Source organism: Paroedura picta, chromosome 2 (genome assembly GCF_049243985.1).
Source record: "Paroedura picta isolate Pp20150507F chromosome 2, Ppicta_v3.0, whole genome shotgun sequence".
Lineage (NCBI taxonomy): Eukaryota > Metazoa > Chordata > Lepidosauria > Squamata > Gekkonidae > Paroedura > Paroedura picta.
The window spans coordinates 123724986-123738669 of NC_135370.1; the positions used below are offsets into that span (position 1 = coordinate 123724986).

Below are 13684 nucleotides of genomic sequence, written 5' to 3' on the forward strand. Positions count from 1 at the left end.
GGCGCATGTGTGGCAGGCCACGCACGCGTGTTTGCGCCGGTGGGGCTGCAAACGTGCATGTGCAGCAGTTTCACATATGCACGCATGCGCGAATGCACAAAACTGTTGTGCATGTGCGTTTGCACCACCAGCCGTGCTTCCCTCTCCCCCCCACGCAGAAAGAACCTTGCCGGGCCGCAAGCTAATTGGCCGCTTTGGCGGCCGATTTGTTTGTGGCCTGGGAAGTTTCTCACTGCGGGGGGGGGGGAAGGGAGAGGGAGCCGCAGCGCGATGCCGAGGCCTCCGCGGCCCAACACCGAGCCGTGGTCCGGTGGTTAGGGACCACTGCTCTAGGGGGTTTAGCTATGTTTCTGTTCTTGTTATGTTGTTATTGTTGGGATCACTGAAGTTGTCTTGTTTAGAACCACTGTTGGATTGTTATTGTTGTATATTGACTGTTGTATGTTGACTTGTTCCATGAATCCCCCTATGATGTTGTATGTAAACTGCCCTGAGCCATATGGAAGGGCAGTATAGAAATCAAATCAAATCAAATTAATTAATTAACAAACAAACAAATAAATACCTGTGTGCATGAAAAGTGGCTCTTCTCTAAGTTTTGTTGTTGTTGTTATTGTTGTTGTTGTTAGGTGCGAAGTCATGTCCGACCCATCGCGACCCCATGGACAATGATCCGCCAGGCCTTCCTGTCCTCTACCATTCCCCGGAGTCCATTTAAGTTTGCACCTACTGCTTCAGTGTCTCCATCCAGCCACCTCATTCTCTGTCGTCCCCTTCTTCTTTTGCCCGCAATCGCTCCCAGCATTAGGCTCTTCTCCAGGGAGTCCTTCCTTCTCATGAAGTGGCCAAAGTATTTGAGTTTCATCTTCAGGATCTGGCCTTCTAAGGAGCAGTCAGGACTGACCGGTTTGTTCGCCTTGCAGTCCAAGGGACTCGCAAGAGTCTTCAACAGCACCAGAGTTCAAAGTTCTTTGACGCTCAATTCTTTGACGCTCAGCCTTCCTTATGATCCAACGTTCGCAGCCATACATTGCAACTGGGAAGACCATAGCCTTGACTAAACGCACTTTTGTTGGCAGGGTGATGTCTCTGCTTTTTAAGATGCTGTCTAGATTTGCCATAGCTTTCCTGCCCAGGAGCAAGCGTCTTTTAATTTCTTTGCTGCAGTCCCCATCTGCAGTGATCTTGGAGCCCAGGAAAATAAAATCTGTCACTATCTCCATTTCTTCCCCATCTATTTGCCAGGAATTGAGAGGGCCGGATGCCATGATCTTCGTTTTCTTGATGTTGAGTTTCAAGCCAACTTTTGCATTCTCCTCCTTCACCCGCATCAACAGGCTCTTTAGTTCCTCTTCACTTTCTGCCATTAGAGTGGTACCATCTGCATATCTGAGGTTGTTGATATTTCTCCCTGCAATCTTGATCCCAATTTGTGACTACTCTAATCCCGCCTTTTTCATGATGTGCTCCGCATACAAGTTAAATAGGCAGATGAGCTCTAATTGCAGTATATAGTCTTACCCTTGGAGTTTCTAGCTTGAGGTCTAATCAAGAGGCAGATGATGAAGGTTGGAACCTGTAGGAAGGTCTACAGCAATTCCAGGTGTCATGGCCCCATCTCCAGAGGGTGCCTCTGCACCACTGCCTGAGCTCATTCTGCCAGCTCCCTCGGAGGAAGAAATGGAGGAGCTGGAGCAAAGCAGCAGGGTGCTGCTTAGAGAGGCAAGTCCCGATAGGGAGCCACAACCAGGTCCCAGCCAGACAAGCACCATGCCCTCTGCACCAGCATTACCTCAGCCTGCAGCAACACCCCTGAACAGCCCAGACTCATCTCCAGAGCACAGGAGGGAATGCAGGAGGACAACATTGGCAACACGCAGGCAAAGTGCTCGGCTTAGACTACAGCAACAGGCTAGGTTGGGCTCAGGTGGGATCCTTCATCGGAGGAAGGTTGAGTGCCAGGTGCAGCCACTTGGTGTGACAGCTCAGCTTGTTCTTAAGCACAGCAGAAGTGCTTCCCAGTGTGGCTGCAACCTTGTGCACATGTACACCTGTTGCCTTGACTGGTTTCCTGCTCCCCGACACTTCGGCGAAGCTCTGTTTGACTGATTCCTGGCTTGACCTTGGTAAAGATAAACGACAACTCTTTCGGTTCTCCTTTGGACTTCGTCAGCTAACAATTCCTGATAAGACCCGGACTGGACTTTTGACTACTCTCGGGTATGCGCTTTGAACTTGCTTGACTCGGTAACCGTGCTTACCCTTGCACTAACCCTGCGTGGGCCCGGCTAGGGCAGCACACCAGGAAAATCTGTTGTCCTGGTAGTTTCTTGATAATCCAAAGGCCCTAGATCCATGAAAGGAAGATCTTAAAGGTCTAGACCCTTTATCCTCTAGTCCAGGGGTAGTTAAACTGCGGCCCTCCAGATGTCCATGGACTACAATTCCCAGGAGCCCCTGCCAGCATTTGCTGGCAGGGGCTCCTGGGAATTGTAGTCCATGGACATCTGGAGGGCCGCAGTTTGACTACCCCTGCTCTAGTCCCTTCTTCTTGTGTTTAGTCTCAATTAGAATATCTTCCAGCTTGTCAAAGGTTTAGAACCCATGAAAAGATAAGATGACACTAAATATAAGATGACACTAAAGCCTTGGCTGAAGCATCCATTGGCCATTTCCCAGCCCAGGGGTACATCTGGAGACCATGGGAACACCAAAAGACTTGCTAAAAACTGTACTACATTTAAAGTACCATTAGCTACAAAAGCCATGGCCTTTATAACCACTGGAGGACATCAGAGAACTCCCTCTATCTTGTGTAGCCAAAGGTACAATGCATGGGTTAGAAAGGAAGAAGCCCCTTAAGCGTTGATAGAGAGGCCTCCGGCTTCATGAGTTCTGCAAAGGGTTATGTCACTCCTGAAGTATGCAGGCTCCCCTCCAGAAACATTTGATAGACATTTGGAAGCAGTGACAGCTAAAGCAGTCATGTGAAACCCAACCCTTCCAAGATGAAGGTCCTGTGGCTAGGTAGGAAAAGACCAGATCAGGAAGTGTGCTTGCCTTGCCTGGATGGGGTGCGACTTCAGATCACACTGTCTGCCAGAAACCTGGGTGTGATCTTTAACTCCTCACTTTCTATGAAGGCACAGGTCATGACTGTAGCCCAACTTGCGTTTTTCAACCTTCGCCAAGCTAGGCTACAACGCCCTATCTGGCTCCTGTGATCCACATGATGATCACCTCCAGGCTAGACTTCTGTAACTTGCTCTACAAGGGCTTACCCTTGTCTCTGACCCAGAAACGGCAACTGGTACAGAATGCGGCTGCTAGGGTTCTCACGAGAACCCCTTGGGAGATCCCACATCCAGCTGATTATGAGATGGCTGCATTGGTTGCTGGTTGAATTCCAGATCCAATTCAAGGTATTGATTTTGATCTTTAAGTCTATTCACAGGCTGGGTCTGGCATAGCTGAAGGACTGTCTGTCTGCCTATGAACCCCGGAGAGCACTCCTCTCCTCGAACACCAACAGGTTGGTAGTCCATGGGAAGTCCGCCTGGCCTCAACCATGGCAAAAGCCTTTCAGTCCTGGCCCCCACCTGGTGGAAAGAGATAAAAAAAGACCTCAGGCTCTGATAGAGCTGGCTTAGTACCACAAGGCCTCTAAGATGGTGCTCTTTCACCAGGCATATAGTTGAGGCCGGGATAGTGACTCTCCTCTAAACTTCTAAATCAAAATACCCCTCTACTGCTAGTGAGAACACTGAGTTGGTTATTAAAGCTATTAGGATGTATTTTATAGTATTGAGTTATTTTTAGGGTTTTAATGTTGTTTTTAACACTGTAAACTGCTGTAAGCCACCACAAACTAGCAATCCCTCGATTGGTGCATTCGAAAATGAAAGAAAAATGTGCCCCTTCTCCCTTTAGGAAAATCCAAACTGGAAGCCATATTGGCTAGGGAGGCATCCATCACCGGAATACATAGCAGTTTGTCTGTTGAAGCTGGAAAGGCATAGCACTTCTTGGTCAGAGCCACTTGGACCTAGAAAGAATAGGTTCTTCCCACTTGTCTCTCGGTTCCTAGACTCAGTTCTTAAGGAAAGGGCAGATGGAACCCACTTCTCTAGATCTGGACATGATCTCCTAATCACCCTTTTAGACAGGATCTCATTCTTCCTGATGTGGAAATTCAGCTATGAGATTAGACAGTTTTAGGATCTTTAGATCAGGGGTAATTAATGAGGGCTAGTCCTCAGTGGCAAAAAGCTCCTTGAGATGAGGGGGTTTGATCTTCATCTTCCTTTACAGTGAGATCAGGATCACTACTGGAGGGAACAGAGGAATTATTTCAAGTTGGTGGATGGTCTATTTATGACCAGCGTGTAAATGGCAATGCTGGCTTTTTTGCTGCAATCCCTTCTCTCCATAGCCTATAAAACAGGAGTTGCCAAACTGTGGCTCTCCAGATTTCCATAAACTGCAATTCCCATGAGTCCCTGCCAGCATATGGGAATCGTAGTCCCACTCAATCCTACTGCAGAGGAGGCATGTGAGGAGGACAATAGGCAGGGAGCTCAATAGGTCAACCTTAGGCTCCTAGAGCTGGGCTGAGTACTCAGTACCTCTTGAAGTTCCATGTCAGAAGACGCCTCCATTGTCTTTCAGCTCCCTGTTGCTTTTTACCAGAACTGGTAATCCCTTGGGGTCTAATGAGCTAGGCATGTGTCTTAAATGGATTTGCAAGAAAAGCGCTGCAGATAAGGACAAAGTGCTGCAAATAAAGTCACTGGACTTCAAACTCCTCCCCTCCCAGAGCAATAAACTAGACTTCCTGCCACCAAAACTGGAGGGAAGGGAGTTCTCCCACACATCTGGGTCTCCTTCTTCTGAAGAAGAAATGGGATTTATTTGGGGATGCAGACTTCAATAAGCAGGAAGCACTACAGAACACTGTGCTACAAACTCATTAGGGTTCAGGTCCGAGCTAAGTGCCCTGTAAGTACTGCTGAATTTCAACCATACTACTTGCAATTTTCGTGTCTGCATCTAATTATATTTACTTTCTTCTTCACAGTAAAAACAAGCAATTTTACCCAGAATAGGCTTCCTCAATCACAGACTATTATGTAACCGAGGAATCCAGGTAGCATTTTTAGTCTGCCAAAAATTTTCAAAAGCAAAAGTTATGTCATACCTGGTGAAATGAGCTCCCAGAAGAGCTGAAGGCCCTGTGGGAGCTGCCAGCGTTCTGCAGGGCTTGCAAAATGGAGCTTTTCTGCCAGGTCCATGGTAGAGGTCAGAGTATGGATGATCAGATGGGCCCCTCCAGGAGCGACTGCCATGGGGCCATACCATCGCCTCATGCCGGACTGCCGGCATCCGTAGATCCCCCTGTGGCATACTGAGAGGGAATTAGTTGTTGCGAGGATGGGGGAATAGTTTTTTTGCTGCCGGGGTACATCATTTTAATGGGATATTATAATAACTATTTTATTTATGTGCGGTTTTTACTATGTAACCCGCCATGAGACAGCTTGCTGATAGTGGCAGGGAATAAATATAATAAATATAATGAATATAAATATAATAATAATAATAATAAAGATATCACACTACAGTATGTAACATTTCAGATTTTTTAATTTTTCATTAGATATAAAATGCAAAAAGATAAGCAAAAGATGTATATGTGTATGTGGAGGGGCGAAAAATTATTTTGGGGAATGGTGGGAAAACTCCAAGTCTATAGTCTGGATCTTAACATAAAATACAACATATGTTCCAAACTTTGTAAATGTATTCCAATTTTAACTTTCACAGTTAAAAACTAAATTTATATGCTATACATAAATTGTTTACGCTCCAGATTTGTATGAATTCCTGCCCTAGCAGTCTAACTACAAGAAAGTCTAATTGAAACATGAATAACCAAGACAGCTTAGTTTTAATGGGATGTATTTTCTAAGGGCAAAATACAAGTCTGTTGCACCCACTGACAAATATGATAAAGCCTAGCTATCATTTATTCATAATATTATGTCTATGAAACCTTGTGTGGCCTCAAAAGTCTTTTTCACCTGAAACTTGGACTATTAAATAGCTCCACCAATATGGAAGACTATTTTTAAATTTTATGCTAGCCCTTTTAAACTAGAGAGGATTTCAACCCTTGCCACCCTTATAAAAATAGCAGCTGAAAAACAGAGTTGGAACAGTTTATAAGTGGTTGATAAAGTTAAGCTGATCTATCTTAACCTGTTCTCGGTCAATTTTACTGGCTAGACAAGATTATAAGTTTATCAGGCTGGTTGACTGTAAGTTATTACTGAGAGATGCAAACAGAAAATGCTCCCAGTTGATCTGGCCTTTCCACGTTTTTCTATCAATTTTCATTTTCTAATGCATAGATACCCAAGAATCTTTACGCTGGCATGGTGGGATGCCTTTCCTGCAAAGGAAATTGCAGGATGGTAATTTGAAAATACCAGTCATTAATGGCTTATGTTAATATGATACAAATCAAGTACAGTCATTATTTCATGCAGTGTTATACTGTACAACAAACTGAGAGAGGAATATATCATCCCTTGGATAAGGAATTTGGATGAAACATCTGAGATCCAAAGGATATTTTCTTTTATATGGCTCATTACAGAAGTTAACCAGCAACAAAGCAAAGTTTCTTTCAGCAGCCTTTTTATAAGGAAGAAAAGCTTCTCTTAAAGACAGAGAATGGTCTTTTGGGATAATAAGCATTAGGGACAGGAACAAGCCTTGGTCACTCAGTCATGTTCCGGCACTTAATTTGTATACAAAGGTTTACATGGTTACGTTTAAATACGAACCCAGCTATGCTGGGGGGGCAGGGGGCAGGATCTCTCATAAACTCATGAAACCCAAGGGGCTCTAATACAGTACAACATTTCAGTAATGCAGAAAAGGAGAAAATGTTTTCATGATCATGATTTTACACCCAACTAAAACTAGTTAATTTCTTAAGTTGTGTGATGTGTTTTCATACTTCAGTGAAGGGTTTTAAGTTAGAATGCATGTTGCAAATTTATCCCTATATATTACAGGCTATTAGGTAGCTATCTTACAACTTATTGTCTATTAATTTCAGCTATAGAAGAAAAAAATAGGATGTAAGGAACAAGAGGCTCATGTCAAAATCTCATTTGTCTGACCACCAGTCAAAGAAGAAGTAGGGAAAAGCCTAGTCATACAAAAAAACTTTGTAGCATGGAGATTGTATAGCACTAAACTACCTGCACATTAAGCTGCTATTGACCAAGCAGAAACTGGAAACTTATTTTTTTCAATAATAAACCTCAGAAATATAAAATATAGAAAAGAACAATTAATTTATGGCTAAGGTTATATATTATAGAAGAACATATATACCGTATTTGCCGGCGTATAAGATGACTGGGCATATAAGACGACCCCCCAACATTTCCACTCAAAATATAGAGTTTGTTACATTACATTACAGTACTATGGGCCACTATGGGCAGCTATGTCTGAAGTGCACCCGGCGTATAGGACGGCCCCCCCACTTGGAGGCATGTTTTTCAGGGGGGAAAAGTAGTCTTATACGCCAGCAACTACTGTATATAAATTTTATAGGTAAAGGTATCCCCTGTGCAAGCACTGAGTCATGTCTGACCCTTGGGGTGATGCGCTCTAGCGTTTTCTTAGCAGACTCAATGCAGGGTGGTTTGCCATTCTCTTCCTCAGTCATTATCGTTTATCGCCGCATCAGGCCATCGGGCAGGGAGCCCCCGCCAGCCGCGCGACTGCCGGGGGCTCCCTGGGGCGATGGCCTGACACGGCGAGAGGCGCTTTGCGCCTCTCGCCGCGTCAGGCCGGGAGCAACTGCAAGCCGCGCTGGGGCTGGGAATCAGAGGGACCAATCTGCCATGAGGAAGGGTCCAATCCGGACCCTTCCTCATCCCGGACACATCCCGCCCCAGAACGCCTTACTGATTTATTTAGTCCGTGGCGCCCATGGCTCCATGGGCGGTGTACAGATATTTATATTTGAAGGCTATAATTGCATGTGATATGCTACACTCTAAACCAGCCTTTCTCAACCTTGCTACCATTGATACACCCCTGAAACATTCCTCAGGCCTCGAGAAACCCTGGAAGTGATGTGAGCAGGCCACACCTTCTTGCCATGCCCCCTGGCAGCTACATGCTACCAGAAGTGACATCACCCAGACACTCCCCACTGGATGTGCCTATCAAAAGGCCACTCCCACATCACAGAAAGTGACAGCACAGAAATATTTTCAGATGATTTGTGAACAGAACCATACCAGCACTTTGGGCGGGCTACCAGTTTGCTCTTCTTCACCAAAGGGAACCTGCAGTTGGAGCCTTCAGAAACAGACCCAAGGCAAGCCTATGCCATTCCATCAACTCCACATATGCACCAATGCCATAGGCCAGGGCAAGCCTATGCCTCTCTGTTGCCCCCACCCCAACTTGAGGAACAGGGCTGGAGCAGACCTATGCCACTCCATTGCCTCCATCTCCCCAATGCCAGAAACAGGGCCAGAGCACACCTGTGCTGCTCCATTGCCCCAGCCCTCCAAGCCAGAAACCAAGACAGGGCAGACCTATGCTGCTCATTTCTCCCCCCTCCCCCATCAGCAGTTAAGTTAAAATCATTGTACTTACCTCTCTGGACTGTAGTTTCTACCACGTGCAATGAGCCTCAGCCAGCAAGGATTTGTATGGCCGGGCCTCCTCTCCTCAAATAATGCAGTTACAGTCCCATAGTCTTCACTGAAATTTCTGGTATTAAACTGAATTGGTTGCTGCTCTAATTTCTAGGGCAAGATTTCTAGTTTCTCCCCATCATTGTCTTTGGCTTACATAATGAAATTTTTGCCAATGGTTGACATATCATGTCTAATACCTTTTAGCTTTTTAAACATTTATGTAATTCTACTTAGATTGCATTACTTATTAGATGTCACATCCTATTGATTGCATTAATTTACAATGTTTAATATGCCCTGAGTCTCAGTGAGAAGGGCGGACTATAAATTTAAAAACAATAAAGGTTTAACTACAGAGAGCTGCCCTTTTAGTTATCATGCCAATTATAGCTTTTAATTTAATACTGCAATTTGGAAAAGAATCTGGAGTAGCCCACAACACCCACAGACTTACATAATTCTTTATTTCTTGCCCAAACAAAGATTTAATAAAACAGCCAGTACTACTCAATGAATATTTTTTTTATTTCTCAGAAGATGGTGTTGTCATCAAGCTTCCTTTCACCATCTCCTGTCAATCAGGATGTTCTTTTCTAAGCTGATCTGGAATTTCCTTCTCTTTTCCAGGCCCAGGAAAAAGAAACCTTTTATATTGTATTTCTAGAGCCAGAAGCTATCCCAAATTGCATATTCCTACTGGTCACCCTCATGTGCAGGTAACAGAAGCTGCACATGTGTACCCACTTATGGTACACATCATATGCTTCTCCCTGCTTTTCATCCCATGTTGCTAAAGATTTAGCTGAATCTGTTTGCTTAGCTTGCTGGGCCTGACCCCAGCAAACCCTTCTAGGCTGTATAGCCCACCCCTAACCCCGGCCAAGTTAATTTTTAGTGACATTTTTCTCTTATCATGTGTTAAAACCTAAGCCAACAGTTATTACAGCTGATATAAAGAAAGACACTCTCCTAAGAGTGGCTATTTTGGTGTGAAATCAAATTGGCCAATTTGTGTGTATGTGCAAGCATGCACTCTCTCTATATATAAGCTTTTCCCTCTGTACCAGTTCTTTCCCCCTGTCCAACCTATTTTTACAAAATTTATATTCCGCCTTTGTGCTCCCACAGGGTCTACCAAGGCAGCTAACAAATTAAAACATACATAATAAAATCACACTATAAAATAATTAAGTCAAACATTAATCTTTGAGGAAATGACCACTGGACTTACCCAAAGAGGATCCTTCATCACTGGAGTAAGGAAGACATCTGGATCTATGGGTTTTATCTTCAGCTATACAGGGAAGTGTATGGGGAATTCTTATGAGCCTGGCTCCTTAGACTGCTTGAGGTTTATAGCAGCCATGTCCCTAGGTAGCAAATATCCCTAGAGAACAAAAAATTTTGTTTAAAAAACCTAACAGCCTGATCTGGTACTTGAACCTCTTCAGTAGCTTCCTCATCTGACAGGAATTCCCCTTCATCTCTTACATTGTGTTCACTATCTGAGGAAACACAGTGTAGTTATGCACAATTTCCCCTTTTTGTGGCCGCTTTAGTAAGTCCACTTTGGGCATGTTCATGTGGGGACTCCTCGTTATAATCCTGTCTATAGGAAAAAGTAGGAGGAGAAGAATGTGCTCCCTCAAACATTGGACCACCCTCCAACAAAAAGAAACAATTTCTTCCCGCATCACTCATGGGGTTAACACCCCTTTCATTCAAATGAACCTTGTCTGGAGAGCCCACGTTGTCCTTGAAAGCTTCGGCAAGATTGTTTGTGATGTTCTGTTCGTGGCGGTGAGACTGTTTCAGTGCTGAACCTGACGCACTCTTAAAATGGCCACCAGGCCAGACCAACCAATTTTCAAGAGCCTGTAAGGTGGCTGCACTGCCACTGATATTTGCTACTTGATCCTGCACAGCCCTATCGTTCTGGGCTCTCTTCACCTTGGTTGGGACAGCTCATCACAGGATGTCACCCACCAGACCTGATGGCTCGCAACCTGAGGTTCCCATGGGGAACTTGAGATCATATTCAGAGAGGAAGTCCTCTTGTGCTGGGAGCAAAATCATTCCTAGGTGTTGTAATGGATAGAGGCTTGCATCCCGAGCATGAAAATGGCCGCTATGGCTTCATGCTGCACTTTTAAAAGCTCCACGACTTTTTTCCTTTCAGGCCTTCTTCCAATCATGGTCTAATTTGATTAGGAGGGAGGAATGTTTTTTAAAGAAAGGTAGGTTAGGGAAGGAGGAAGGAAATGCGGGTACAAATCAGATAAGATTTTTTGACAGCAGAAGCTACAGCTGTGCTGCTCTTCCTGTCTGAGGCAGGAGAAGGACTAGAGGAGATGCAGCTCTCAAGACAGGAAGTAGAAGGAAGGAATTTCTTTTCTCCTGCCTCCCTGGATAGCCGAAGAGAAAACCCATAAATGCAGATGTTTTCCGCTCCAGGGGGGAGAACGCCAAACAAAATAAGTCTTCAGTGTTAGAAGATGGCAACAGAAGTGGACAGAGAAATCCCCCTGTGGAGAGAATTCCAGAGTTTTGGTGCCACAACTAAGAAGGCCCTCTCCTGAGTATTTTATTTTATTTCTTGGATTTTTATCCCACCACTTTCCATAGACTCATGGTGAGGTACATTAACAAGTTGTCACCCTACTTATCTAAGAAGACTGGATCTTACAAAGCAGACCTTCAGTTGTGGCTGGGTATATAAACAGATGCATTATGATGATGTAGCAACACAATCCATCCCTTTTCAAAACAGATTAGAAAACATACAAACACGATCTAATCTACCTGATTTCTATATTTTTGTTGCATGTGGGAAAATGCGTAACAGAAGCAGTCTAATCGCTTCAAACTGGTTAAGAATGTCTATTGATATTATTTAGCATGTTTGAACGCTTTGTTTTATTATGGTGTTATTATGGTTCACACTGCTCACAGAGTTGGGTATTCTGTTTCCATTCCTTTCTTGAACCAGATTCATTTTCATATGCACGTATGCTTAAGTAGCTAGTCCTTCTTTACAATGCACAAGGTAGAATTAAATGACATCTATCACACTCATAGACAAATATTTCCGCTACGCTGCTCATGAAAATTTTGTAATTATTTTTAATCTACTAAAAACTAGCAGATGGTTGCACAAACACAAATTAATACAAAATATAGTCAGCAAATGCATTTGTTCAGACAATCATCACATATAGACTTGTTTGAAAACAGGCACACCTCAGTGCATCAGTCTCCTTTCTTACCAGGAGACAGGATGGCATGGTGGATGTCATGCACAATGCTAGAAAAGGAACAGGTAAGGAGGGACACCAGGACCAGATTGGCTCTGTCCCATATTTAAAAGCTATGATGGGAAAGTGACAGGGTTAATCCATCAGAGGCTTCCATGCACATGTTTATATCGGAATAATGAAGCAAGACAATTTGTCTCTTTTCAAAGTAGAAGACTTTTGTGGCCATTAACTGCTACCACCAATGCAGCTATCTACTGGCCTCTGCAACAATCCTAGGTATGATTAATAACAAACATTTCCCTAGTGGCTTGTTGGCTTTTCTAGAAATGTCTGAACTTGAATTCTTACAAATGTTTTTACAAAGCCTTTATGGGAGGAGGAGAAAGCAAGAAGACAAACGGTGAGGAAAGGGTACATAAACTGTAGGTAACAGTATAGAGCTTTGAAAAGTTTGGTTCTGACGTGTAAAATCACTGTCTTATCCACTCTTTTTCAAGTCTTCATCAATTCTAAAACAAAAGGTCTGCAAGATAGATGTTCACTTGTTACTTGCACAAAACACTGAAAAACAAAGATCTATTTAAACAGGTTATCCGCAAGAAATACATACCCTTCCCTAACCAGGAAGCTCCTGGGACAGGCACAGGATAAGACAGGGGTCCTCAACATGCACTTGTTCACACTGCTGCTAATTCATGCACTTTTCCTGGAGCCTGCCAAATGTTTTTAGAAAGTTGGCTAGGCCGGGTGAGCCCTTTGAGCTTTCTTTTGTTTTAATGTTTGTGATATAATGGAGACAATGGCCTTGCGTACTTTGTGTGCAAAAAGCAGGCTGATATTGTAAACACAGAGGGTACTTTGCTTCTCACTAAACACGATAGGGCTGCTACATGACTAAAATTCTTAATGCATCTCACTAGAATTTCTCCTGAAGTCATCAGATCTTCCTAGTTTTAATGTATTTTTATGAGTCAGGTGAAAAGTGATAAATCACATCTTTACGTCAAATTTTGGTCAGTTTTCAAAAATAATTTATGTATAAATTAAAATCTGGCCAGAATCTCTCTCATATTTACACATTTGTTAGGAGCACTCATTTGCTCTTCAGCACCAGCTGTGATTATTACATGTAATAATGCAGGTTAAAAATGGCTGACTCATGAAAGAAGGGCTCATTTAAAAGGATAATCAGAAGAAGAAGAAGCATTCTGCCTTTTCTTTTTGCATATGTACATTAGAAGCCTGCATAATGAAAACAGATATTGCCAGATGAGGATTTCTCAGCTAACTCAATATGTATAGTTAAAGGTGTACAAGTAGCAAAATACTTTCAAATATTATGTTAAAATTAAAAAGCATATGATTAAATACAGCTTTTGCTTAACATGTTGAAGACCTCCTGTGAAGGATGAGAAGCAGGGGCGCAAGAGATGCTAGGTTAATTATGGTGCTGGAAAGAGACAGTAGAGGCTTCTGTATGAGCACCTGTCAGGAGCGTGTGATATTTTCGTCCTTAAGACGTGCATCATTTCCCACCTGAGAACTGCTCCCTTTGATGAAACATAGAATCATAGAGTTGGAAGGTGCCATATAGGCCATCTAGTCCAACCTAAAAGCATCCATGATAAGTATCTGTCCAGCTGCTGCTTAAAGAGGGGGAGCCCACCACCTCCTTAGGAATTGACTCCACTG

General features: G+C 43.6%; 1 protein-coding gene across 7 annotated transcripts in view; it reads right to left on the bottom strand.

Moving 5' to 3' along the window:
* Nucleotides 1-13684, bottom strand: part of LRP4 (LDL receptor related protein 4) — a 141956-nt gene that overhangs the window by 104806 nt on the left and 23466 nt on the right. The window contains exon 1 of one of the 7 annotated variants that reach the window (XM_077322370.1): nt 5198-7222. The exons of 5 other annotated variants lie outside the window; for them this stretch is intronic. In XM_077322370.1, coding sequence (XP_077178485.1) covers nt 5198-5366 — 169 coding nt within the window. In that variant the 5' untranslated portion in view covers nt 5367-7222. Of the gene's footprint in view, nt 1-5197; nt 7223-13684 lie in introns of those variants that run through there. One more of the 7 variants, XM_077322369.1, reaches the window with a different exon arrangement.